The 26,427-nt window shown below is 59.6% G+C and overlaps 4 protein-coding genes across 6 annotated transcripts; all 4 read left to right on the forward strand.

The window, feature by feature from the left end:
- The first annotated feature begins 1,856 nt into the window (after positions 1–1,856).
- On the forward strand, positions 1,857–4,666 carry MADCAM1 (mucosal vascular addressin cell adhesion molecule 1). Its single transcript, XM_068173807.1, has 4 exons — positions 1,857–1,990; positions 2,199–2,465; positions 2,584–2,901; positions 3,152–4,666. Exons 1-4 carry the CDS (start codon positions 1,939–1,941, stop codon positions 3,709–3,711), a joined length of 1,197 nt encoding a protein of 398 aa, XP_068029908.1. The 5' UTR covers positions 1,857–1,938; the 3' UTR covers positions 3,712–4,666.
- A 24-nt stretch (positions 4,667–4,690) lies between these two features.
- TPGS1 (tubulin polyglutamylase complex subunit 1) lies at positions 4,691–6,130 on the forward strand. Its single transcript, XM_068173808.1, has 2 exons — positions 4,691–5,059; positions 5,137–6,130. The coding sequence occupies exons 1-2, from the start codon at positions 4,734–4,736 to the stop codon at positions 5,663–5,665; spliced, it is 855 nt and encodes a 284-aa protein (XP_068029909.1). The 5' UTR covers positions 4,691–4,733; the 3' UTR covers positions 5,666–6,130.
- A 622-nt stretch (positions 6,131–6,752) lies between these two features.
- CDC34 (cell division cycle 34, ubiqiutin conjugating enzyme) lies at positions 6,753–11,370 on the forward strand. Of its 2 annotated transcripts, none has more exons than XM_068173810.1 (5): positions 6,753–6,996; positions 9,209–9,295; positions 9,789–9,886; positions 10,228–10,362; positions 10,478–11,370. In XM_068173810.1, exons 1-5 carry the CDS (start codon positions 6,820–6,822, stop codon positions 10,686–10,688), a joined length of 708 nt encoding a protein of 235 aa, XP_068029911.1. In that variant the 5' UTR covers positions 6,753–6,819; the 3' UTR covers positions 10,689–11,370. The 2 variants fall into 2 exon arrangements, with proteins under 2 accessions (XP_068029911.1, XP_068029910.1); XM_068173809.1 differs by lacking the exon at positions 6,753–6,996 and adding an exon at positions 7,583–9,115.
- A 2,147-nt stretch (positions 11,371–13,517) lies between these two features.
- Positions 13,518–25,501, forward strand: BSG (basigin (Ok blood group)). Of its 2 annotated transcripts, XM_068173795.1 has the most exons (8): positions 13,578–13,674; positions 17,579–17,926; positions 19,388–19,544; positions 20,749–20,837; positions 21,284–21,411; positions 22,003–22,276; positions 24,146–24,170; positions 24,482–25,501. In XM_068173795.1, the coding sequence occupies exons 1-8, from the start codon at positions 13,593–13,595 to the stop codon at positions 24,537–24,539; spliced, it is 1,161 nt and encodes a 386-aa protein (XP_068029896.1). In that variant the 5' UTR covers positions 13,578–13,592; the 3' UTR covers positions 24,540–25,501. The 2 variants fall into 2 exon arrangements, with proteins under 2 accessions (XP_068029895.1, XP_068029896.1); XM_068173794.1 differs by lacking the exon at positions 17,579–17,926 and having other exon boundaries at positions 13,518–13,674.
- Positions 25,502–26,427: the final 926 nt, after the last annotated feature.

Consider the following 26,427-nt stretch of genomic DNA (forward strand, 5'->3'; position numbering starts at 1 on the left):
CATCTCTGGACAAAGTATTGCCCGGCACAAATCCCCCCGCCTGCCCTGCGGGAGGAAGCACAATCGGCTTCCAGGAAAGGTGTTCAGGCCCCTGAGTCTGGAAAACCAGCATTCCCTTCGTTCCTTCAAAGGCTTCCTGTGGGCTGGAAAACACTGCTGGTGCGTAAGCTTGCTCCTTCTGCCCTGTGCACGCAACCTGGTGATGTCCCTGTGCTGTGCCCGGGGCAGCGGGAGCTCCTGTGCTCCTCTGGGCTGGGGGAAGGTCTGAATCCATGGAGGAGAGGTCCCAAGCAGGTGATGGAACAGGGGTTGTGGTGGGTCCACTACTCAGGGTGAACCAAGAGCTGCCCTAGGGGCTCTGCCACGTCACTCTTGAGCTGGGCCAAGTCCCCTGACCTGCCCCTGGCTGTGTGGCTGAGCCATTGGAACTGGAGGATGATCAGGTTTCCATGACTCCAATTTCCTCTGCGTGGCTGGGGCAGCTCTGGGCACTCCAAGCCCTAAAACAAAGTACAGCACAAGGTGTGGGGCTTTCTGATAACTGCTAATTTCTTGAGGTCCAGGAAGGTCTGGGGAAGCTTCTTTTTAAGATGAGGTGGTTGTGTAAATGCTCAGCTCTCATTCAGACATTGATTCAGGGGTTTTCTCATCGCACCGGTGCCGCAATCAGGGTTGTGGGAGAGGCAAGTGAAACCCTGGCACCACGTGTGTGTCCTCAAGGTTCCCAGACACATTTCTGGGAAGAGCCTGGCAGTGTGGGAGCAGCCCTGGTTGTGGTTTATCCCAGGGTTGGGCAGGGGGGCTCTGGTGGCTGCTGGAAAATCCGGGAAGTGGCTCTGTTAACACAGGATAGAAGGAACAAAAACCCCAGCATCATTAATCACCTGCTTCGGCTGAGTGTGCACATTTGGTGGGAAGTGTTTACAAAGCACTTTCCTTGCTCAGAGGCCTCCTGCACCCTCAAGAGAATTAGTGGCATGACCTTCTAAAAGGATGCGTGGCACGCCCAGTGCACGGAGTTGCCTCTCAGAACAGTTTCCAGATGGGAAATGTCCAGGTCCTGTGATGACACTGGGTGCAGAGATGGGCACGTTCCTCCCTCAGCCCTTTGGGACCTTCCCCAGCCTTGGCTGCAGCCTGGCAGGGTGGGATGGGGCAGAACAGGACTCATCCCTCCAGGGGGAGCTGGGCAGGAACGAGGGAGTGATGCCAGACTGGCGTGGATCCAGGACAGATGCTGAGGGCCTTGAGGTTGGATAATGCAGGGTGTTCAACACCTTCTCGGTGGTGACACTTTCTCCATCTGTACCACAAGATAAACCCTCACAGGAACACCTGATTCCATCCCTGAAAACACCCTGTTTGAGGAATAAACAGGAATAATCAGCTCGCCAACAGGGCTGACCATGGGTCCTGGCCCCGCTTTTGGGGCAGGGGCTGACAGGGCCCTTTCCACAGCTGTGTGTCCCCAGCAGCTGTTGGGGTCATGGAAAGGCTGGTTTGCCAGGGCCTCTGGGGGAGTGATGTAGCCTGCAAAAAACAGGGATAGAGCTAGATCTGAGCCACATCCCGGGGTGCAGGTGTCTGTGCAGGGCTCTCTGGTGGGGTGATGGGGGCCCCTGCAGGCACATGGGGACCCTCCAGGACAGGGACTTTCCCGGGTTTGGGGGGTCTGCCGGCTTGGCCGTCGGCTGGGTGTTGTGCAAGAGCCGAACTTGGAAGAAAATCATAAACCTCCCTCTGGAAATACCCCTTGGGCGGGAAGTTGTGGAGGTCCTGGGGCCGGTGCTCATGGGGGCGGTTCCTACAGGGCTTAAGAAGGGCTGAGGTTGGAACCGGCGGCCAGAAGGAGACAGCCCCGGCCTTCGGCACCCGCTCCCTGGAAAGGGGGAAGGAAAAAAGGAAGGGAAAACCAGTCCTGCTGCTGCCCTGTGGGGGATGGAGCCGGCTCCTGTCCTCCTCCTCCTCGGCTCGCTGTGGGGCTGCAGCGGTGAGTGCCACGGGGCCAAGAGCCACCCTAATCCCCCAATCCCTCACTGTGCTGCTGCTCTCCTTGCTTCGCCCTACAGCCCCAGGACCTCGCTGTCACTGAGCCGTGACAGCCACCCTGTCCCCACGTCGCTGCTGTCCCGGCGCTCGGAGCTGCTGGGTGCTGGTGACTGTCCCCATCCCTGACCCTGCACTTTCCTCCTGCCCAGGTCGCCCCGCTGACGGGCTGGTGGTGACACCGCAGGAACCGGTGGTGCCGTTTGGGGGCTCGACAGAGCTGAACTGCTCCTTGGCCTGCGCAGGGGGCAAGGTGGAGTGGAGTGGGCTGGACACCGCCCTGGGGACCATCTCCTCCTTCTCCACCCACAGCATCCTGCACATCAGGCACGCCACCGTGGCCACGGAGGGCACGAAGATCTGCCAGGGCAACTGCCACGGGCAGCACTACCAGACAACCGTCACGCTGAAGGTCTACGGTAAGCGCTCCCCAGCTGTCACTCACTGCCTCCCAGCACAGCCCCGGCAGCCCCTTTCCTCCTGAGCTACGCTGTGCTGCCAAAAATCACCCTTGACGCAGCCTTGACTCCTTTCCAGCCCTCCCAGAAACGCTGAGGCTGGAGGCAGCTCCCCACATCCTGCGCCCGGGACACCCCGCCAACCTGACCTGCTCGGCCATGCACCTGTATCCTCCCTCCGGGCTGGCCCTCACCTGGTACCGGGGGCACCAGGTGGTGCAGAACCCAAACGTTGACTGCGAGGAGGAGGCTGAGGAGGAGCTGTGGAATATCGTTTCCACCCTGTCGGTGACAGGGACGGAGGTGGCAGAAGGGGTGGAGTTCAGGTGCGAGGTGACGCTGCAGGTCGGGCAGGAGACCTTCAGCCGGGTGGCATCTCTGGTGGCAAGCGCTGAGGGTGAGTGCCAGGAGGGGCTGGGACCCCAACCTGCATGTACCCCATCCCCTGGAGCCAACCCCCACTGCCCTGTGCTCCTTGGAACAGCTCTGCCAAGCAGCAGCAGCCCCCACTTCTGCACCACTCCTGAATTTCCCATCCCCATCCCTGCCTGGCAGTGCCCCTTTGCTCCTGCTCGCTGTGCCCGGGGCTGGAGGAGGTTGGGGCTGCAGTGAGGTCACCTGTGACCAAGGCCGCTGTGTGTTTGCAGCTGTGATGGAGCAGCCAGCAGCCGTGCTCACCTCCACGGGGAGCCCCAGCACAGCCAGGCCAGTGGCCACCACAGCACTCCCTCCAGGGCCCAGTGTCCCTGCAGGTGATCCCACCACAGCGCGGGAGCCCCACGCTGGAACCACTCTGGTTGCTGTCACCTCCACGGAGCCCTCTGTGCCCCAGGACCTCATGGCAGGCAGCCCCATGGCACGTGTGGCCACCAGCCCCCTTCCTGGCTCTGGCACGGCGGTGACAGGGCCATCTATGGGGACAATGCCCACCTGCAGCCTGCAGATCTGGTCGCTGCCTCCCACCGGGATGCGGGGCAGGGCCCTGCGCATCGAGTGCCACGCTCGGTGCACCGGGAACGCCACGGTGGGCTGGCTCCGGACCCCCGCAGCCCTCTCGCAGTACAGGGAGGAATCTGCGGGCAGCAGCTCCGTGCTGCGGCTGGACCGCGCCGAGCCCTGGCACCAGGGCCACTACCAGTGCGTCCTGCTCGGCCACCGCGCCCAGATGGTCAGCCTGGAGGTGACGGTGGTGGATGGTGAGTGGTGATGATCTGCGGACCCCTGCCCTGCTCTGCGTCGCTTGGGTGGGGCTGCAGCCCCTCGTGTCCGTGCCACAGCTGGTGCTGGGGGGATGCCATGGTTTAGTTGAGGTGTTGGGGCCATGGGTTGGACTCGATGATCTTGTAGGTCTCTTCCAACCTGGTGATTCTGTGAATTCTGTGATTCGCTCACCCCTCGGCGTTTCCTGTCCGGGCTGCAATAACAGCTCCGTGTGTTTGCAGATTCCTTCAGCTCTGCCATTGCTGTGGGGACAGCGGGATCGCTCTTGGGGCTCATCGTGACCGCTGCCGTGTCCCGACGTCTGTGGAAACGATTCAGATCTCGGTAGTAGCTGTCCTAGGAGTGGGATCAGCCGGCTGATGGCCCCGGCCCTCCAGCCGTGTCCCTGCTGTCCCCCTGGCTGTCGCTGGCCTCGCCCGGCCCCGGGCCAGCAAGAAGGAGCAGGAGGGGAAGCAGCTGGAGGCAAAGCCTGGAAGGGCAATGAGCAGAGGCGACACAGGGACGCGTCCGGGACTGGATCCCCGCGGGCTGGCACCGAACACTGGGCTGGGTCCGGTGCTTGGGGCTCCCGGCACCAGCGGACGCGCGGGAGCACGAAGGCCGCTTGTCTGTCACGACAGAAGGCCCGAGGCGACCCCGGGGGGAGCGTGGGCTTGGCGGGCGGGTGGCACCGGTACTCCAATAAAGAGCTGTTTCCGTTCGAGCCCTGAGCAAGTGTCCTTTGGGCCTGGACGGCCCCGGGCCCGCGGCCCCTCACCGGCCCCAGGACACCGGCGGCGTCCGCGGCGCCCGCCCGGTTGCCAAGGGCGGGGCACCTGCCCTCAGTAGACATGGCGGCCGCGGCGCCAGCCGCGTTGATGACGCAGCTCCTTTGCCCACACTCAAGATGGCGGCCGCGGCCTCGCCCAATGGCGGCGTTCTCGCACTGCCTTCCTGCCCACCGATTGGCTGCCAGCGTGCAAGATGGCGGCACAAAAACTTCCGGCCCGGGCGGAAGTGCGGTCCAAAATGGCGGCGCACGAGAAGCGGCGAGCGGCCGCCGCCCCGGTGCCGGCGGGGGGCAGCGGGCTGCCGGAGCCGGGGCGGGCAGCGCCGGGGGGCGGCGGGCTGGCGGAGGGCAGCGCGGCGGAGTTCCTGCTGCGAGCCGGCGTCACGGCCATGGTGCGGGAGGCGCTGCTCAAGGTGCTGGAGGCGCGGCCCGCCGAGCCCGTGACCTTCCTGGCCGAGTACTTCGAGCGGCTGGTGCTGGCGGAGGCGGCGGCGGAGCCCCCGGGGCCGCCGCAGCGCCTGGCCCGGGCGCTGTGGTACGTGTGCCTGGCTCATCACTCGCACAGGTGCGGCGAGCGGCGGCGGGGGGCGGCGGGGACGGGGGGCGAGGCCGCCTCTCTGTGTCTGTGCCCTGTCGCGACAGGACGGCCTTCGACAGCAACGCCGGCGCGGCCTACGAGGTGCTGGGGTGCGGCGGGCGGCGGCGAGCGGCGGGCGTGGATGGGCGGCTCTACAGCGAGCTGCTGCGGCGCATCTGCCAGCGCGGGGCGGCCCCGGCCGAGGCGGCGGCCGAGCTGCTGCGCCGCGTCCGCTGCCGCGACCACGAGGCCGTCCCGTTCGACGTGTTCCGCTACGGCGTCCTCACCTGCTGCGTGCTGCTGGAGTTCGCGGCCAAGGCCGACGCGCTGTTCGCCGTGCTGGGCGCCGGGGACTCGGCGGACAGCCGGCTGTGCCAGGCGGTGCTGCGGGCGCTGGAGGACGCGCTGGGCGCCGGGCACGGCTCGCGGCCCGCCCGCTACCTGGAGGCCGGCTCCCGGCTGGGCCCCGACAGGCTGGCACTGGCCATGGACCAGGCGCTGCAGGAGAGGAAGCTGGGCTCCTCCATGAGCAGGGAGGAGTTCCTGAGAAAAGCCACAGCGCTGTTCATAGCCAAGGTGAAGCCCGTGGAGTGATGCCGGGTGGGAGCAGCGCTGGCCCTGCGGGGCCCCCTCCGAGCTGGACGTGAGCACGGGGCGCTGGCTGGAGAGCCCTGGTGTGCCCAACGAGAGATTCCCAGTTTCCACACTGCCTGCCCTGCTCTGATGGTGCCCAGCAGCTCCGTGTCCCTGCGTGGCTCCTCTGGCCCTTTCAGGGGTTATCCAGGACTGGCGTGGAGGCTGTGACCCACGGAGCTGCTTTGGGCAGTGAAATGACCCGGAAGGAACAAAGTGTGGGGCTGGGCTGTGGCTGCACAGGGGCGGCTGGGGAGGGCTAAGGTGGATTGGGATGTGGAGTGCAGGCTCTGGATGAGACGCATCCCCTTCCCCTGGGACCAGCTGTGTGTCAGGCCGGGGATTATTTATTTAAACTTGTCTGATCATTATTTATACTGTTCAATTCCTGGTTTGCTGTAAGACATTAAAGCTTTTTTATTATTTTTTTAGTGGCCAGTTTCTTACCTCCTGACAGCATGAAGTGCCACAATGATCTGCAGAAGCGCCCAGAGCCCTGAGGCATGCTCCGTGCCCAGGGGTTAGTGTTGGCAGCAGGTGCAGGACTGTGGGACGCCTGGGTGGAAGAGCCGGTGGGAGGATCCCCGCGGGCTCGGGATGTTGTGTTGGGCGGATGTTCTGCTCCCTGCAGGCAGGACGCGGCGCTGGTCTGGGTGAGGCTGCGGGAGGCGGCTCCTGACGCAGGCACAGCTGACGGGATGTGACACGAAGGGAGGTGCGAGCCGGCGATGCCGGACGCGCCGTTCGTTCGCCTGAGCTGCCCCGGTTCCAGGTGCTGCCCTGGCAGCGCTGTGAATTATCACACGGCTGTGGCACCCGCAGCCTGACCGGGGCCGGGCCTCTGTGTGCTGGGGAGCCCCGTGGCGCTGGATCGCTGGATCCGCTCGGTGGGCCGGTGCGACCGGGAGCGCCGGGGGCACCGGCGGAACCGCCCCGCCCACCGCGTGCCCCGCCCCGCGCTCTGATTGGTCAGCGACGCCCGTAGGGGCGGAACCCGAATTAGCCACGCCCCTCACGGGACTACAGCCCCCGCCGTGCCCCGCGTGGCGCCGGTCCCGCCGCCCCCCCGCGCCCCGGAGCGGCCGCTGCGCCCCCCAAAGCCCCGGTAGGCCGGCATGGCGCGGCCGCCCGTGCCCAGCTCGCAGAAGGCGCTGCTGCTGGAGCTGAAGGGACTGCAGGAGGAGCCCGTGGAGGGGTTCCGGGTCGGGCTGGTGGACGAAGGGGACCTGTACACCTGGGACGTGGCCATCTTCGGCCCCCCGGACACCCACTACGAGGGCGGGTACTTCAAGGTGAGCGGCGGGGGCGGCGGAGGGGGGCTCGGGGTGTGGGGGGAGGGGACGAAGGCAGAGCAGGCGGTGTTGGGAGATGTGCTGCGTGTTTTGGGAAGGAGTTTTGGAAGGGGTGAGACCCTGTGAGGGGGCTGTGGGGGAGGGGGGGGTGTCCCGCGTGGGTGTGGGGGTCGTGACAGAGCTGCTCCCGGGTTTGGGGGCGAGTCGAGGGTCAGGGAGAGCTGGGTACACCTGGAGGTCCCTGGTGCTTCGGGCTGGTGCGCCGGTGGCTGCTGCCAAGCTACCGAGGGTCCCCTTCGTTGTGAGGATCATTCCCCCTTGGGGGGGGCCTCAACCACCCCCCTGCCCCCCGGGTCTGAGGGTGCAGGACAGTGGGCTCCAGGTCGCTGAGGTTCCCTCTCCTGGAGAGGATCCGAGGCATTGCTACCAGACCGAAAGGAAAAGACAAAAGTCCCCCGAGTGAAGGCAGAGACAGCCCAGGGTGGGAGCAGGGAGCTGGGTTGGGGAGTGAATGTCGTGGCTTGGTTTGGGGTTTGAGGTGGAAGAAGGTGTTTGGCGGCCTAACTGCACAGTCGCCCTCGGCAGGATGTGTGTGTGCTCTTCCCAGGTGTTGTGCAACTTGGGGTAGCTGTTTTCTTCCTCTTTCTCATCCTCCCTGCTCCACTGAGTGTTTTCATCCTGTTGCTGTCAGGGTGGGGATGCACAGGGTGAGTCACCCAGGGTTAGCTGTGTTTGTTTTCCCGGGCCGGCAAAGCTGATGCTTCAGAGCCAGGTTTCATCTCGTCACTGAAGTGGAGGGTTTTTGTTTCCCCCCCATAGCATTTTGGCGTGAGACCCTCGGAACTCTCACCCTTTCAGCCACTCGTGCTCCTGTTGTGTGCTCGAGAGATTCCAAACTCGGCACTGAGGGTGCTGGTGAGACTGTGCGTAAGAGGAGAGCAGAGGGCCTGGGTCCTCTCCAGCCTGTGGGGACACCAACCTGTTTGTACACTGCAGGGTGGGGTTGTTGCTGTCCAAGCCCCCTTTGGCATCGCTTTGCCTTGGCTGGTTTTGTTCTGATCCCCTGTGACACAACAAAGGGGATTATTCTGCGATGTTCAGCTGTTTGGCCAGAGCCCAGCACGGGGATGAGTGCCACTGCCCTGCACTCCACACACACACACACACCACGGCCCCCACTGCACTTTTCCCTCTTCCCACCCCATGTCCTGTGCCAAGGGTCCAGTGTCTGGATTTTCTTCTGTGTGAACTGGGGGAGCAAGAAGCATTCAGGAGTTGTCGTGTTGAGTCTTGATCTGGAAGTTTGCTCCCAGGGCCTGGAAACAGCTGAAAGCTGAATCAGTCACTGGGAGGTTGTGCAGCCACACAGGGAGAAGCTGCCCCCATCCTCTTGGATTCCTGGTGCTGGTGGGTTGGAGCAGTCCTCTGAGGACTGTGGGATGTTGCTGTAGGTCCCTGTGCCCCCTCAGGCTTCACTCAGAGATGGACAGGGAACCCCTCTTTGCCCAAACTCAGCCCTGTGGGTTTGGCAGCTGTGGGAGGAGCCGGTGGTGGCTGAGTGTCCCTGCTGGAGCCCTGGGCTGCAGCCTGAGCTTCATGTGATTTTATTTTTAGCCCCCAAGCTGTGCGCTGCGGCCAGTTTGGACTGGGTCTCTTCTCAGCAGTGACAGGCTATTTTTAGATTTGGTGTGTTCATCAGAGCACCAAACACCTGATGCTTCCTTCCTGTGAGCTCTGAAGGGTAAACAGCCTTTCCTCCAGTGGCACAGCCACGGTCTGTCCCTGACAACAGCTCTGGGGGTGACCCAGACTCTCTGCCTGGCTCCGTGTGCTGCTGTGTGGCCTGTGCTGGGTGCTAACACCACGAGCTCCTGCTGGTTCCTCTGCATTGAAGATCACTGGGTTAGCACCAGTGGGCCCTGCTGGACAGGGGGGTATGGGCAGGATGGGGGGCAAGGAGCTGCTGCTGGTCACAGTCCCTTTGCTCACCCCACTCTGTGTGTTGAGAGGGTGCCCCTGGGGCCGGTGTCCGTGCTGCCCCTGGGGCTGGTGTCCTGCCCACAGAGCTGGCTGGTGCAGAGGCTCTGTCCCACCAGGTGCCCAGCTGGGCTTGGCAGAGGTCCCTTTTCCCCAGAGCTGTTAGAAGCTCTGTGGTTTCCATCCCTTCCTTCTCACAAGCTGGTGTTCACATCTCCTTATTGTTCCCCTACAGGCTCGTCTCCGCTTTCCCATCGACTACCCCTACTCTCCTCCTGCCTTCAGGTTCCTAACCAAAATGTGGCACCCCAATATCTACGAGGTAGGTCCCCTGGGACAGCGAGGAATGCTCTTGGACACTCAGTGGACACGTGTGCCTCTATTGTGATGGCACTGGATGCAAATGCCAGCCTTTGGCACTGGACACTCAGTGCCTTTGGCGATGAGTGCCTGGCACAGGGAACGCCACTAATGAGCTCACGACAGCCCTTTGCTGTCCCAGTGCAGGTTCCAGGTCAGCCAGGCTTTGCAGGCCTGATGGCTCCCACGCCTGGGGACACTGTGCCTATGCCAAGAGTGGCTGCAGGGCAAGCGACGTGCCTGGGCCTGGGGCCCACGCCAGGGGCACAGCGTGCTGGGCATTGGGCAGCCTGACAGTGCTGGCAGTCATGGGGTGCTTGTCCACTTTTGTGTCCCTCCTATGGGACTCAGGGGACAGCTTGGGTCACCTCACCTGGCTTCAGCCAAAGGGAAGAGTGAGCGAGGAGATCCTGGGGCAGCAGCTCCTGAGGATCCTATTTCTCTTGTGCTTTCAGACAGGTGATGTCTGCATCTCCATCCTGCACCCGCCCGTGGATGACCCGCAGAGCGGGGAGCTGCCATCAGAGCGCTGGAACCCCACCCAGAACGTGCGGTGAGGGCTGGGGGGGACTGCAGGCAGGAGGCTCATCCAAGGGCAGGGATGGGAAGGTGGGAGGATGGGGATGGCCTCCTGCTTCCAAAGCCTGCAGGAGGTGCCAGGGGGCTGGTGAAGGCTGTTGGATTGGCTGAAGAACAGCCAGAGCTTGTGTGTGGATGAGTGTAAGCCCAACAGCCCATGTGCTGCTGCCCCCTGCCCGGCCTGCTCCCCTCTGCTGGGACCTCCCTTGCTGTGGACAGCACAAGGCTTTCCCACGGACAGAGCGGGGCTGCTGGCACTGCTGGGGTGCTGCTGACCTGTTTCAGCTCTGACCTGCTCATGTTTATGCACACCAGAACCATTCTGCTGAGTGTGATCTCACTGCTGAATGAGCCCAACACGTTTTCCCCAGCCAACGTGGACGCCTCCGTGATGTACCGCAAGTGGAAGGAGAGCAAAGGGAAGGACCGGGAGTACACAGACATCATCAGGTGCGTGCTGAGCCTGGGCCTGGCAGCACTGGCTGTGCTGGGATCCTGTGGGACGCGGGCTCTGGAGGGCTGTGGTGCAGAGCTCTGTTCTCAACCCCCACTTCTCGCCTTCCAGGAAGCAAGTGCTGGGCACCAAGGTGGATGCTGAGCGGGACGGAGTGAAGGTCCCCACCACGCTGGCTGAGTACTGTGTGAAGACCAAGACTCCAGCCCCAGATGAGGGCTCAGACCTCTTTTATGATGACTATTATGAGGATGATGAGATGGAGGAGGAAGCAGAGAGCTGTTATGGTGATGAGGATGACTCCGGCAATGAGGAATCTTGATGGCCCTCTGGCATTGCAAAGCTTCCTATAAACTACTGAATTTTACCTCAACTAGAACAAACTGGTTTGAATTTAGGATCTATCAGCCCTGAAATTAACTCTCTACCTCGCAGGGAGACTGTTCTGCTGTTGCAAAGGAAATCCCATTGTTGTCTTTGTAGGAAAAGATAAACCCCCTATTTTATAAACTTCCTGGGGGCCGGGTGGAGAGGGGGTGTTCACAAAGCCACAACAACTGAGGTGCTGGTGGCTCTGCTTGGTTGAGGAGTGACAACCAGGCCTGGTGTTGGCTGCCCCTCATTTGGGTATGTTCAGCTTCTCTTCAGCCCCATGGGGTGGGAGCAATTTGGGGCACTTGTGGGGGTAGTGAGTGGTTGCTTTGGTGGGGGGGCAGCATGTGAGTGCTGTCTTGGCTTTCAAGATCTTTTAGGGTTCACCCTGCAGCCATCTGGGTTGCCCCCACAGGACCCTTTTGCCTTCCCCACCCATGATGCTGGAGATGTGCTCACAGGGAGAGGGGCACCAGGGAGGACTTGCCCAGCAGCCACCAGCACTGGGCATGTGGGGATGGTTTGTTTGTGGTTTTGAACTAGCTGGGAGGGATGGGGTCATGCTGAGTATTTCTGCTTCTGTGTTTTTTTTTTTCTTTTTGACACTATTTAATAAAGTTCTTCCAGGGGAAGGGATGTGATGCATGAGTAAGGTTCTGCCCAGTCTGTGCCCAGGCTACAAGGGATTTGTGTCAGACCTGGACTGGCATGGAGCAGTGGGTGGATGGGCTGGCCACTCTCCAGTGCTGCAGGGCAGCTGTGGGTCTCACAGTAACCCTCTTTCCACCTTGCAGAGTGGGCAGGAGGGTCTGGGCAGGGTTCCTTCTGGTCTGGAGAGCATCTCTGCCCTTCCCAGGCAACATTCAGTGCCTCTGCCCTGGAGCTGCGGCCAACACTCAGTCTCTGCCTGGGCCAAACCCTCTAGTGTTGCACAGGGAAGGTGTTTGCCTTCTCCATCCTCTGCAGGCAGCAGACCTGCCTGGGCAGTGCCTGGCTGTGCTCGGTGGTAGCTGATGGGTGCCCAGGGCCCTTGCAGCTGCTCTGATCCCAGCTGGGTGTGCCCTGAGCCCACAGACTGGAACTGGCTGGGACATGCGAGCTCAGGAGGCTGCAGGGAGCTCCCCAGACTGTGGTGAGCTCCCAGCCCGGGGCACTGCCGGCACCTCACCCGCCTGGGATGGGGGTGAGCAGCCTCGGAGCCCGGGCAGGGATGAGGCCCTGGCAAAGCGCCTGCCTGGGGCTCCTGCTCCTGCTGCACAAAGCTCATCAGAAGGGTAATGAGCAAAACTTCCCTCGGCTGGAGTCGTGCAAATGGGATCAGGGCTTGAGTGACACCTGGGACTGCACGCGGCAAGGGCATGTGCTTTATTGCCTTAGGAAATGAGGCTAAAAGGTGAATAGGATTATTGTCGCTTTATTCAGGCCTGGCAAATGGCTTCCAAGGTCACCCGGCCCGGCCGGCATGGAGCAGCAGCCCTGGCTGCTTGTTCACAGCCGGCCTCTCCTTCCTTTCCTGGGGGGCTGCTCTGTGCACCCCAAATCTGCATGGCCGTGCCCATGTGCCCTCTGCCTCTGCTGGCTCTTTGTGGCCAGTTCCCTCCCCACTGCTGGATGCTGGAGGCCACCCAGATCAAGACCAGCTCCTCAGCCTGCGGGTGCCATGGGCACCATACTCTGCCGAATTTCTGCACCATAGGAGCCGTATTTGCAAATCCCCCCCAGTGCAGGGGGAGCCCGGCCAGTGGATGAGGGTGGGCGGGACATGGGGAAGAAATGTCCTGGGAGGAGCTGGCAGAACCCCGCCGAGAGCGTGGTGGGGACTGGCGCCTATGGCCCCATTGTTTTGGCTTTTCCTGCCCCCCTGCCCAGTACCCCCGGCTGCTCCATGGCTGACTCAGTCAAGAGTTCACTGCTGGGATGGAGAAGAGTTGGAGACAAAGCTGCTGTCCTGCAGAGGCCTCTTAGCCCCAGCTGCCTTGTGGGTTATTGCCTGCCCAGCCCCTCGGGGTTATCAGGCAGCTCCCGCTGGCCCCGCGTTCCCTGCAGCTCGGGGCGGCCCTGAGCACGGGCAGCGGGGCTGTGCGGAGGGCCGGAGGGGGCTGTGCGACAGGGCCAGCTCCGGCTGCGCGGCTCGGCTGCTGTGCCCTGGCAGCGGCCCCGCGGTGTCCGCAGGAGCCGTTGTCTGTGCCGGGCTCCCTGCGCTGCGGAAGCGCGGCCCGGTTCCTTTCCCACACATCCCGCTGTGCGGGGGACCCGCAGGCGGCCCTGCCTCACCCCGCGTGGCCCCGGGAGCCTCCGGGAACCTCCGCGTGCCTCCGTGCCTCCGTGCCGGCTGCCGGCCCTGCCACCCGCTGGTTCCCCCCCGTGACTCTGCCCACGCTGCGTCCCGAGCAGCCACACGACCTGGGGGGCGTGTGCGTCCCGGCGCTCCCCCCGGTGCGTGCGTGCCCCGGCTCGGCAGGGACGGACACGTGCAGACCTGTTTGCCTCCCCCCACGTCTCTGCGGTCCCGGACCCGCCCGGGGCAGCGGCTGCAACCGGGGCCATCCCCGGGACCCTCAGCCCCGCCCCCGGCGCGCGTCCCCATTGGCTGCCCCGGCCGGTGGGCGTGGCCGGGCGGGACCGGCCCGAACCGGCTCTGCCCGCGGGGCCAGGAGAGAGGAGAAGGCGCTCGGTGTGATCTCCTCTCTGATTGGCCGCGCCGGCCCGAATGGGCGGGGTCTGATGGGCGCAGCGCCGTGCGATTGGCCGACCGGAGGGGCGAGGGGGCGGTGCCCGATCTGGCCCCGCCTCTCCCCGGTGCCCCCGGTCGCGGTTATAGCGCGCGCGCGGCGCGGCGGGGGCGCGTGCGGAGATGGCGGCGGGCGCGGCGGGAGCGCGCGCGGTCCTGGCGCTGCTCGTCTTGTGCTCGATGGCCGCCGGCGCCGCGGGGACAAGTACGGACCGGGCCGGGGTGGCTCCGGGCTGGGGGCCTCCATTCGGGCGGCCCGGGGTGGCGGGGGGTTGGCGGGAGCCCACTGGGGGGGCTCCGGGGGAGGAGGCTGGACGGAGGGGTGTCCTGCGGGGGCTCCGAGGGGCCTTGGCGGAATCCCAGCCCCGCGGGTGGGCTCCGGGTCGGGTCCGGGAGCGGCAGGCGTGGGGGGAGGAGCGGCGGTGCGGGCGCCTGCGGCGGGGCACGTCCGCGGCGGGCGGGGCCGGGGGAACGGAGGCGCCCTGGGGTTATCGGGTAATGGCCGGTCCGGGCTGGGCTCGGCACAGCTGTCGGGCAGTCCCGGAGCTCGGGCGGAGGATGCCCCGGCGCACCGCGTGCCCGCTGATGTCTTTAACCGGGGGTCCGCCGGTGCTTTCAGCCGTGCTGGGTTGTTTTCTCCTTAGGAAAACCGAGGAGTTTATTCCCCGCAGCCGCTTCTCCGGTTTCCGCTGCTGAGGAGCAGCAACGGGTCCCCGGGCTTTAAGCCCTAAAGATGTTCAGGATAATCCCCGGGGCGGAGCGGGTCCGGTGCGGGGCGGCTCCGCAGCCCCCGGCTGGGCGCGGAAAGCTCTTCCCGCAGGGATGAGCGGGCTCTGCCCTGTGCTGGGGCTCCACCTTTCACCTTCGCAGGTTTGGGAGGAAGGAGCTCACGGCGAACCCGGCCGTGTTCTCCTCGCAGCCTCTGGACCAGCCCTCGTGCACGAGGTGCAAATGGTTTGGTCGCCAGTGGCTACCAGCTGGTGCTGGCTGTTCGGGCGTTTTGAATACTTAGACAATTTGTAGCCTATTTGCTACAAATTCAGCCTATTTGCACTTAATTCAGCCTATTTGCACTTAATTCAGCATAGTACAACCGAACCCTAAGGGTGGGAGGATCCTGGCAAACCGAAGTGTGCGCTCCAATAGTTTCTTTCTACACAACTGCATTTTGATTCTGCAGGGCAGAGCCGCCTTCTAAACCTCACCCTTATCACCGGGAGCTGCCCAGGTTGGCCACATCCCGCTCGCTCCGTGGCTCCGAGGGTTTCCTGCCAGCACCCTCCTGCCTGGCACCGGTGGGATGTGCAAAAGGCAGTTCCTATCCCGGGTTTGAAAAGCCCTGGAAGGAAGAGCTGGCCCAGCAGTTGTGTAATGCCCATGTCCTGCCTGGCCATGCCTGGGCTTGGTGTGGAGCTGTGCTGGTGCCTCGAGGGAGCGGAGTGGGGGCTGGAAAGTGGGGTTTGGCCTCTCAGCAGCGTTTAGGTTTGGCTTTATGGAGCAGAGTGGGTAGCAGCTCACCCCATGGAGCATGGGTCAATGTGTGCCTGGACTCTGTGCCCTCGAGGGGAGGGACCCTGACTTTGACCTGGCTGTGCAAAGCCTAAGGTCAGATTTTACAGCTATTTTACATGGTAAAAAGTGTTAGATCCCCAATTATCCTCTTCCCAAACCGAGAAACAAAGGTCAGGCCAGGCAGGAGCATGGACCCAGTGGGGCTCTGGCCGGGCTCAGCCACCCCGAGCACGTCCCACTGCTGTTAACACCCCGAGGACTCCTCCCTCTGCGGGGGGAGAGGTTGTTTTTAGTTTGAAGGTGACTCTGGAGAATGTTATCTGCTCTCTCTGCCTTCCCTGCCGTCCTGCTGGCTCGGATACCACGCTGTGCCCGGGGAAGCATCCGGGCTCAGCTCTGCGAGGAGCGTCTGGGCTTTGGGAGCTGCGCTCCACTTGCAGCCTGTCGCCCTCTGGAAAATGTGGCAGCAGCCCTGATCGATCCCAGGGGGCTGGTGCTGGCCATGCTCCTGTGCCTTGGGCTGGACAGGCACCTTCCCCAGCCCGGAGAGCCCACGGTTGGGATTTCCTGCTCTCAGCTTTCTGGTGGGGACAGGGAGGGCATTAATCCCATGGGAATGCAAGTGGTATTCGCTGCTGCTGCTGCTTGCTGGAGCCTTTTAACCTGTTTGAACTGCACGAGGTACCCTCTAACTCGGAGCAAATAACCTTGCACAGCTTATTTTGTCAGCGCACAGTAATCACCTTGTAGCTGTAAAACCCTTGATCTTTACCAGCTCCCGCTTTAATTCGGGCTGCACTTGGAGCAGACGGGCTCCTACAAGTGTTGTGGGCAGTTCCAGGGCTTGGCAGGGTTGGGAGTGTTTGTTCACAGGCCTGTGGTGTGGAAAAAAACCCTCCTGGTGTGCAGGTCAGTGGTTCTGGGAGTGGAACCCAGCAGATAGCCCCATCCCATAATATCTCTGGGTACCCCTGAACCTCCTGCTCAGTAAAAATTAGTGTCTGCCTTCTCCTAAGAGTGCTTTGTCAACCCCCCATGGGGGGTCCTTTCTCTTTTCAGCCATGCTTATTCAAGACTTCCAAAGAAGTCTTTAGTAGGAGAAGCTGGTTTTTCCTTTGAAAAATGTGGAATTAATTTCTTTAGGAGTCAAGCTTAGCTTACAGGCTAACTTGTGTCTTTCATGAGTATGAGCCAACTTGGGTTTGTGACACTGATTTGTTCCTACTCTCACAAAAAGCAGCCTTAGGATTTTTCATTAAAACATCTTCAGGCTTTCAAAACCCCCCAAAAACTTCTCCTAAGCCCACTTCCTCTGTGCCTGTACATCATGGTGCATCCATGGAAGGTTGTTTATAATCACAAAGTGCTTACAACTGAGCAAATTAATTCCTGGAAGGTTCTTGGGGTGCGAGAGCTGCCTGTTAGTACAGGAAGGATGTGTCTCAAGCTCAGCTCCTTCTGAAATCTAGCTGGGGCTGAGTCACGTAGTGACCTCGACTTGTGCCTGATGGTTTTTCCCGAAGCCGAGCTGCTGAGCCTCCCTTCCTGCCTGCCCTGGGAAGGGCTCCTGGGGCTGTGGCCGCTGCTCTGTGCCTGCCCTGGAGCGCGTGGGTATTTGGCAGCTCCACTGCAGGACCAACCTTTGGACTGGCTGATTCCAGCACTGAGCCCTCTGGCTGCAAGGGCAGAGTGAAAAATACCCAAATTCCAGCCTGCAGCTGCTGCCTGTGCCTCTGGTGTGTTGGTTACCAGTTCAGCTCTGCAGGCTGGTCTTGCCTGAGATGAAAACTCAGATTTCACTGTTTGTGTGACAACAAATTTACAAGTTTCCTCACCTGGCTCGTGGCAGCTTGCGGTCTGCAAGACTTTCCTCCTCCCCCAAAAAAGTTCTTACCTCAGGGTTGTGCTCAGGGGTTCCTGCTGGGCACCTTGGGGGGGATGAGGGATGGAACAAGGGTGTGGGCAGGCCAGGGGCTGGTACGTGTGGCTGTGCCACGGCGCAGCGACGGGGGGGGCCTGGGCCCCGGCCAGCTCCGAATCACGGTCGGGCAGCCCGGGGCTGTGCAGCGAGGGGGAATGGACACGTTCCTCCTGGGGCCACAGGGGCTCAGTGAAGCCCTTTTCCCCTTGCAGCTGTCTTAATCAAACTGGCTGTGAGGGGGCTGGGTCAGGGTCCCGCTGCCTCGCTGTGCCCAGCCTTCCACGGTGATGTGAGCTGTGCAGCACCTTGCCAGAGCACAGGCTGGGGAATGTGGAGGCTGCATAAGCCTTTGAAACACAGATCTAGTGTTTTCGTCGTGCTTGGGGGCCTTGGGCTGTCCCTCAGAGCAGGTGGGTGATGACAGGGGCGTCCAGTTTGGATAGCGGCACACACCTGAGTGCTGGTTTTGCAGCGGAGCCGCAGGAAATGCAAAATGCAAGCGAGCAGCCCTGCCTGCTCAGGCGGAGTTCAGAGCGTGGAGGGGAGGGAGGGAAGAGCGTGCTGACGTGGAGACAGCCTGCAGCCTCTTCTCAGTCCCCGAGGGTGATTTTTGCTTGTGGAAGATGAATTCTTGCTTTGCACTAACACTTTGCACTAATACCTCTTCAACTCATAGCTGGTTTTATAAAGTCACCGCTGTCTCAAAAGAGACTGACTCAGGACAGCGTGGAGTTGTACTGCGAGGCGATTGGCAATCCCATCCCTGAGATCCAGTGGTGGTTTGAGGGCAACGACCCCAATGAGACCTATGCTCAGCTCTGGGATGGCGCACGGCAGGACCGTGTCAAAATCAACGCCACCTACAACCTGCACTCTACCAGCACCATCTCCATCGCCAACCTCACGGGCGACGACTCGGGCATGTATGAGTGCCGGGCTAGCAACGACCCCGACCGCAACCACTTGTCGAAGAGCCCCAAAGTCAAGTGGATCCGTTCCCAGGCGAACGTTTTTGTCATCGAACGTGAGTGGCCGCACCGAGGCCTTGGCACTTGCTCGGACACCGGTGTCTTGAGTCTCCTGCCATGCTCACCCCTGCACCTGTGTCCTGTGGCTCCCGAAAGCTCCCCCCACCCTCCCACCCCAGCTGTAGAACTGAGAGACTCCCCCCCTCTGTCAGTCTCCCCACCACCTGTGACTTGACCCGGAATGGCCCTGCTCAAAAAGGGTTGTGGCTTCCCAATCAATTCGCCCTCCGGCAATCCCGCGCCTTTTCCGGAGCCAAAGAACTGGAACCTGCCGCTTATTCCCGAGCGCCTCCGAGCCCTGGTGCTGGCTGCAGAATTGAGCCTTGATTCTGTGGTCGACTCTGCCCTAACCACCACTGACCAGCAGCCCTTCCCTGCGGCTCGTACAGCTCCCGCTCCTTCCAGCAGCCCTGCTTTGAGCTCGCTTCCGTGCTGGTGAAGCCAGACTGTTGGGAAAAGAAATCTTGCTTTGAGGTCTGAGATGCAACCATTTTTGAAATGGCCGTGTCTGTGTGACACTTGAGTGTTGATGTTGTTGCTTGTCCTGCGGACGTGGCCGGGTTCCCTCCCGCAGAGCGGGCGGGTGAGCACCGGAGCGCCCAGGCTGCTTCCAGAGATAGAAACCTGGGAAGTGGGATTAAAGTCCTGCTGAGGTCTCCCCATGAATGCCTGAGTTAGGAGAGCAGAAATGTGCTAAGGAGTACAGAACTCCAGCAGAACCCCTCTCCCAGTGGAATTTGGATAGGAGGAAATGCAGAATGCCTGTCGGTCCCGGCAAGAACTGGGATGGAGATGGGGTGGAAGGGTAGGTGTATTGGCACTGGGGCTGGGCAGTGGTGCTGCGGACAGCCTCCTACAAGTAGAAATGCCTGAGTCATCTTAGGTTGCATAATTTACTGCTGCCTGGCACATGGAGGCCCAGGACCTCTCGGAGCCACGGCGCTGTGTTCTCCCTGGAGTTGTTTTAACTAAACCCACGTGATCTTGTCTGCTCCGCGCCAGCACAGAGGGTCCTGGCCGCCCTCTGTGCCGCCTGGAGGTGTGTGAAGCTGCTCAGGTGCTGGGAGGTGTTGACACACGGGCGCTGTGGCGGCTCACAGCAGTGCAGAGCCGTGCTCTGCCCTTCAGAGTGACCTTTTCCATTGCTTATTGAGCACTGGGGCTGCACCCGTGCTAGGGCCAGCGGAGATTTGAGTGATGCAGGACACGGCAGCGGATCCTGCTCGTGGGGGGAGCAGCTGCAGGGCCAGCGTGGCCATCCCAGGTCCACTCAGGCCTGGTCACCTGGCGTTGGGGACTCTCTGGTGCTGGCCAGGTCTGGTAGGGAGCTGTGTGAAGGTAAGTGGAAGCTGGGAGTAGAGACGAGGAGCTGTGGGGTTTGCGTTGCAGGTTCTTGGGCACCACGTCAGCTCTGCCATACCCTGGGTTAACTTAAATCCAATTCTTTATGATTGCAGGTCCAGAAATTAAAACTGATTTCAGTGAGGCTTCTGGCAAGCTGACCCTGAGCTGTAACATATCTGGAGCACACCCCACCATCACGGGCCACAAGTGGATTCACAAAGAGAAGATCCTGGAGGAGGACAGCAGCCCGGGTGCTTTTACCAGCTACACGTGAGTGTCAGGGCAAGGTCAGACCCTGAGCACGGGCAGGCTTTTTTCCCAGAAAGCAGCTGGTGTTTGCTGTCAGCTGGAACCAGAGTTCTTGCAGCTCTGCTGGTGGGGTGGGGCTTTGGGACTGTGGAGTTTAACAGAGTTTTGGTAATGCCCAACACTCTCCTTTATTGGGAGAAGGGCAGGAAAAAGGAGACAGGGGCAGTTTTGTGCCACAAATACCTTCTTAGAGAGAGATTTCCTGATTTTAAGCAGGTGTTCAGCTGGACTCTGGTTACTCAGTGTCCCAGAGCTTTGAAGGAGCCCTGCTCTGGGCAGGCCACCAGCTGCCCGCTCCCTGTGTGTGGAGCAAGAGGCTCCAGTGCATGTTGTCTCTCCTTGGGGCTTTGTGTCCCTTCCCAGAGTCCCAGAAGGAGCTGGAGAGCTGTGATCCATGCTGGGTGCGGGAATACCGGCCTTATTGTGGCAGTGCAGTGAGCTTTCCTTTCTGATTACAGTCAGGCCTGGCTGGCAGTGACCCAGCAGCTGTGGAGGCATCATGTCCCTTTGTACGGCAGTGCCGACGTGCCTGTCTCCCCATAGCAACAGGGAGCTGAACAAGGATTAAAGTATTTATAACCCAGCCTCCCTCGCGTGACCTCAATTCCTCAGCTGAGTGGTTTTTGGAAGTGGGAAGCGCCGTGCAGGGCAGAACTAACAAACAGCCCCTTGTCCCAGTGCAGCCATGGGACAAACTGTGAGCCCCTTCCCTCGAGTGGGTATTACTGAGCAGCAGAATGGGATGTTTGTTGCAGGGCTGCATAATCCACTAAATCTCATTGCAGCAGCTTTACAGGAAGGAGAATGTGAGAGTTTTTCTCTATGAGGGGATCAATCCCGAGCAGCCCGGCCTGGCTGATCTTTGCTGCTGCTTTGCCCTGTGTTTCACTGAGCTGGAACAGTGATCACTGACTTGACAGAGCACCTGTCTGCTCACAGATGTGGTGCACGTGAAACCCTCTTCTGCCACCCTCAGTGTGTGAGGAGAGAGTGGAGGCTTGGCTTGCTGTAGGTACAAAGTGCAGCATAAATATTCTGCTGGAATGGGGGAAATTTGCTATGGAGGAGGCTGCTGATGCTCGTGGGTGTGTGATTCCCTGAGTCTGGAGGTCGGAATCTCTGGGTAAGTTGTGCTGGATGCTTACCTGAATCCTGTTTTTGGTAGAATCGAGGGGAAGATGGAGGAGCATTCTGGCATCTACGAGTGCATCTTCGAAGCAAGCCCACAGATAAAAGGAGAAGTGAATATTTCTGGTAATTTCATCTCTTTGCTCCTGGGGTCTCAGGAGGGGCATGGGGAAGCTGTGGCCTCCTGAACACTTTGCTGAGGTATCTTTTCAGCTGGTTGAAAAGCTGCTCCCAGCCTTTATCTGGCTGCTCTCTGGGAGGCAGCGCCGTTATCAGGCCATTCCAGTGTCTGCAGGGTCAGCCCTGAGATCTGGCATTAAACCAGCCTTCTGTGGGCATGTTCCCACGGGAATAATGGATAGAGGGATAATACCTGCTGGACAAATCTGCTTGAGCCTTTCCTGAAGCAGCCTGATGCACTTCTCTCTTTAAAAATGCCAAACTAGTGAGAGGAACAACCTGACTGAGGTTTTGGGGTAGCTGATTCTGGTGGGGTGGGCTGCAGGAAGCACAAATCTGTGATTTCTATAGTGAGATGTCCAAATTTTATATATTTTTTTCCTCTTGCCTAGTTCCCCCCCAGGTGACAGCATACAAGAAATCTGAGCATGGGAATGAGGGGGACACGGGTGTGCTGACCTGCAAGAATCCCTCTTTCCCTGCTGTCACCACTTGGTCCTGGCACAAAAGTGGTCAGGGGGTAAGTGCTGTGGTTTGCTCCTTCTCCCCTCCTGCTGCCCAGTCCTTGTGCCAGCAGAATTGTTCCAAAGCTCAGTGCTGCCCAGCAGCGGGGTTTCTGTGGTGGTCAGTCAGCACTGCCCTGAGGTAGGAATGTGCCCCCTTGTTGACGGAGTGACCTAATCATTCTTTGTCTGCTTAAAAAGGCAAAAAGCCCAGAAGTTTCTCTCCCAGTTTGGTACAAAGACACCTCATAGAACCTGTTGGACTTCACCTCAGACCGGGGGCTGAGGGCAGAGGCCAGGAGGTCCCACCTAGGTAATTCACTGGAAAAGGAAGAGAACAAAGGAAATAATCGCTTTTGTGGGGTGTTTTAGCAGGAGCAAGAACGTCTTGCCCCTAGCTCAGTTTTTCTCTGTAAGACCTTTGTCATTTTGCCTTTCATTAAACCTTTTTCTGTTTCCAACACTACCTCAAAAGCCATCCTGCTGATTTTAAGCCACTCGGGGTAGCTAAGCTATCTCAAGTGTGCCAACTTCTCTAAAAGCTCATAAAACCTCGCTCCAAGAGAAACCCATCACCCTGAGCTCCCTCTTCCTCCTCCTCCCTGCAGCGCCTGGAAAACGCCTCTGGGCGATACATCATCAAATCCAGTGGCAACAAGACAGAGCTGCGCATCCTCAAGCTGGATATTGAGCAGGACACGGGTGACTATTTCTGCAATGGCACCAACTCCTTCGGCACCGGCGATGCCACGGTGAGCCTGCGCGTCCGCAGCCGCCTGGCAGCGCTCTGGCCCTTCCTGGGCATCGTGGCAGAAGTCCTCGTTCTTGTCACCATCATCTTCATCTATGAGAAGAGGAGGAAGCCAGATGAGGTTCCTGACGGTAAGAGGCAGCTGGGTTTGAATCTGTGCAGGAAGATCTAGTGGTTTGCAGCTTGCAGGGTGCAGGCAGGATGGGCTTGTAGGGGGTTCTGAGGTCCCTCTCTCAGAGGAGGGGTGGTTTGAGGGTACTCGGGGCACTTGAGGAACCAGTCTGTACCATGCCACTTCAGCCATGAAGCTGCCTGTAATTGCACTGTTTATGGCAGTCCTGCAGTGAGACCTGGAGCAGGAGAGGATGCTGTGCAGGTCAGCCTGACCCTTTGTCTCACCAGTTCCTCTGCTTCCCTTGAGTGTCTGCAGGGCTGGATTTGCTTTGGCAGCTCCCACTCTGGACAAAGTGGTTTGTAAAGAAGTACTAGAGCTTTTGTGGTGCTGCAGAACTGGGAGGGACTGTGTCAATGGCTCTGAAAGACCAGGCTTGTGTTCAGTTCAGGATGTTTTGGGTCATCAGATCCACACATCCTGGATCTCAAAGACCCGTTACTATCTTTAATCTGTTCTGGAAGCACCAGCTCCTCCCTTTCCTTATCGGTGAGGATCTGCATTGTGTCAGCTCAAGGCCTCCTTTATCTGATGCTGTTAACAATGCGGTGTGAATGCTCTGTATCCTTCCTGCCTGGGATCCTGCGGCGCCCCTGGCCCCCTGCGAGGAGCAGGCTCAGGAGAGGTGCAGCAGAGGGGCAAAAGGTCAGATCCCTCCTCTGATTGCAGGGCTTAGAATTCCACTGGAGGCAGTTTCACAAGCAGGTGTTTTGCCCTCTGACACCCCTGGCTGGAAGGCAAATGCTGTCTTAATGATGTTGTAGCTGCATCTCCCAGCAAAAACACTGTGTGATCTGGTGTGGTGGCATCAGTCCAGGTCTGTGGGGTGCTGACCTGTCAGAGCTGTAGCAGATGCTTTGATAGACAGGTGAATGTGCTGAAATGTCCTGATGCTCCTTGGCAAGAGGAGCTCAAGCTCCCAGGTGCTCATGGATGAGGATACAGCATCACACCCCTTTGGTAAACACCCATGGCTTTACACTTCCCTGGTGTAAAGTGGTTCTTTCTGCCCCAAAGTCTCTGTAGCATTGCCCCTCCTGAAGGGTGACAGTGAGGTCTGTCTGAACCAGTTCCCCCCAGTACTTTCTGTGAACTGGACCCTCCTGTCACCTGGGGTGGGGTGGGGACAGTCTGGCCTGTCTTTGGGGTGATATCCTTGCTGGTGTTACCTATCCACTCTTCCTTTCTCTGCTGCTGGGTGCCACCTCACGTGGTAAGTAGAAGGTAGTTCCAGCCGTGTGCCTGCCTCCTCTCACCAGCTGTGAGCAGATCCTGGTGCTCAGGGCAGCCCCAGTGCCCAGAGCACCGGGCTCAAGGGGAGCCAGGGCTGGAGAGGAGGTGATGGGGAGCAAAGGACACAACTGGGAGCCTCCTGTTGGGAGGTGGCAGATCTCAGGGGGCTGGTGAAAGGCTGCAGGGCTTGGCACGTGTTGGCAGAGGTGTTTCCTTAGCTGTGCTGCTCAGAACGTGGTGTGCAGTGTTTGTTTTGGTATCACAACGAGTGGGGAGGGAGAAGGGCTTCCTGCTGCTGCTGTTTAAAGCCTCATTCCTGAAACATCCTGTTTGGCTTCCCCTTTACCTGCTGTGAGTGTGCTGGGATCTGGGAGCCATCCCAAGTCCTGGTGCCATGGGGGTGAGCACAGGGGATGGATCAGGGCAGCAGATCTCACCAGAGGAGCTCTACCCTCCCCAGTTTTAAGTGGTGGAGGAATGGCTGCCTGGAATGGAGTTTCCACTGCTTTAATGGGAGGCAGAGGTCACTTTGTGTGTCGTATTCCCTGACTATTTATATTTTGTTTTCTCTTTCTGTGCTGTCCTGAATGTGAAGATGATGATGGAGGCTCTGCACCACTGTGAGTACTTTGCCTGTTCCTATTTAGCCAGATTTGTACTGGTAGATCTCATCCAGCCAGGGAATCTGCTCCAAAGATAAAAGCTTTATGAAAAGATGAAAGCTGGCTGGTGTGGGATAATACTCAGCGGGGGGAGATGTCCCCCCCCATGGTTCGTTTGATGTCCCCACGTGTAAACCACACATACCTGAGGTGGCACTGGTGTCTGACCCTGCTCTGGGATCTGATTTGGACCTTACATTAATGGGTGAGGGGTGGTGGCGGGACGACTTTCTGCTCTCCCTTTCCTCACGCCCCTTCTCCCTTCCCAGGAAGAGCAATGCCACAAACCACAAGGACAAGAACGTCCGCCAGAGAAACGCCAACTAAGAGCAGCAGGGCCAGGTGAGTGCCTGGAGCAGGAGCTGCAGCATCTGAGTCTGCTGAGGGCCTCTGGCTTCTCCCAGAGCCCTTGTGGCCCAGCTCTACCAGCACAGCTGCACTGGGCTGGTGCAGCAGAGTTTATCTTAACTGGCTTTTCTTTCTCTCCTGCCAGGTGATGTGTAGATGAAGAACTCGTCTGGACAATTTTATTTTCTTTTAATTTTTTTTGGTAAAATAGCACCATGGAATACTCTAGTGCATCCTTGCGATTCAGTTACTTCACTTTCTAAGGAAACTTAAGTTGTAGAATATAAAATACAGTTTTTGTTTTTTTTTTTTTTTTTTTTTTAAGAGTCGTGGGAGGGTTTTTCTACCTGTAAATGTAAATCCTTTGTTCCTGGTAGTCTAGGTCTCTGTCCTTGGTTATTTCATGTTGGTACAGAGTGGGGAGGGGGGTGGGAATGCAGCTGTGGCCCACCTGCTCGTGGGGGTGAGGGAGGAGCTGCTTTGGTGGCTGTTGGGAGATGACCTGATCTGACCAGAGGGTTCAGGAAGGGGTTCTGTGTCTTTCCCAGTGCGTCACCAGGAGCAAGGCTGCACCTTTCCCTGGCCAGGGCTCGTTCCTGGCACGTCCCTGTTGGGCAGACTCCCAGTCAACTCCTGCCGAGCTGCTCTTGGTTACTGTGCAGCCAGGAGCTGGATGCTGGATAAATGATTGCTGTAACTTATTCCATGGGTTGTTCATGTCTCTGCAGTGGGGAGGGGCAGGGTGAGCCGGGGCTGGGGGTGGTTTTAAGGTTTAACAGCTTTGTGCTTGTGCTTGAGCCATCGCGGTGCGTGTGTGACGTTGGGGCCTGTGAGCAGACAGGTGCTCAGGGGAGTCTTAACACCTTTTACTGCTGGTTAGCATTGAATTGTTCCATCTGTTAACACTTTACAAATAAAGATGATTCCTCTCTCTTTTTTTCCACCTCTGGACTCTGGTCTCGTCCCTCTGGCTGCAGAACACGACGCTGTGTCTGGGTTTGGTGCCAGCTCTGGCTGCCCTCTAATTGCTGAGGAGATGCAGCTCGATGGGTGTAAAAACCTTCATGGAGGGAGGGAAGGGTGTTCCCTGCTCTGCAGAGCCTGGAGGAGCCTGGGGCACACTTGCCTGTGTGGGACAGACTCCCCTTGCCCTGCTCCACAATTCCTCAGCTCTTGTGGCTGTGGGGCCAAGGATCAGCCCCAACCTCGAGGAGTCCTCCCAGGCCCTGCCGTTTGTGTGTCTCACACTTCTCTAAGCAGGTTTTCTAGATTGGTTTGGTTTTTTCCTGTCCTTTATGGTTGGAGAGAGCAAAGGTGTGAGACCTTTGTGCACAGAGCAGGGCCCTGGGGCCAGGACAGGATCTGGTGGGCAGTCCCTTCTCTGCTGGCAGCATTCCTGCCCCTGGAGTGAGGCAGCAGAGTCCACGGGCTGAAGAGAAGCTACCCTGTGCTCCCAGCTGGCCTAAGGTGCTTCGTTCTGGGCACATGACTGAACCATGGCCTTGCTCTGTAGCCAGGTGCTCGTCCCTGCCTGGGATGTGACAAAGGGAGAGCACAGCTGTGGTGGCCACCCTGTGCCCAGAGAGGTGATGGCAGTGCTGGCAGCCTGGTGCTGTGGTGGCTGGCTCCCTCCTGCCGCTGCCTCTGCCTTGCTGTGCCATCAGAGCGAGGGCAGCGTGGCTCTGTGCAGTGTAAATGGGTTATGCAAGGCTTTCACAGCCCCAGCCTTGTGCCATCCTGGTGAAAAATCAATGCATGGTTTAATTTCCTTTATGAGAATTTTGGGTCCTGTCTGAGCCCGCTCTGGGCCACAGCACAAAGCACCACTTTGTGCCTTTTCTTTGGCTGGGCAGGGACAGGGGGACAA

This window comes from Anomalospiza imberbis, chromosome 27 (genome assembly GCF_031753505.1).
Source record: "Anomalospiza imberbis isolate Cuckoo-Finch-1a 21T00152 chromosome 27, ASM3175350v1, whole genome shotgun sequence".
NCBI lineage: Eukaryota > Metazoa > Chordata > Aves > Passeriformes > Viduidae > Anomalospiza > Anomalospiza imberbis.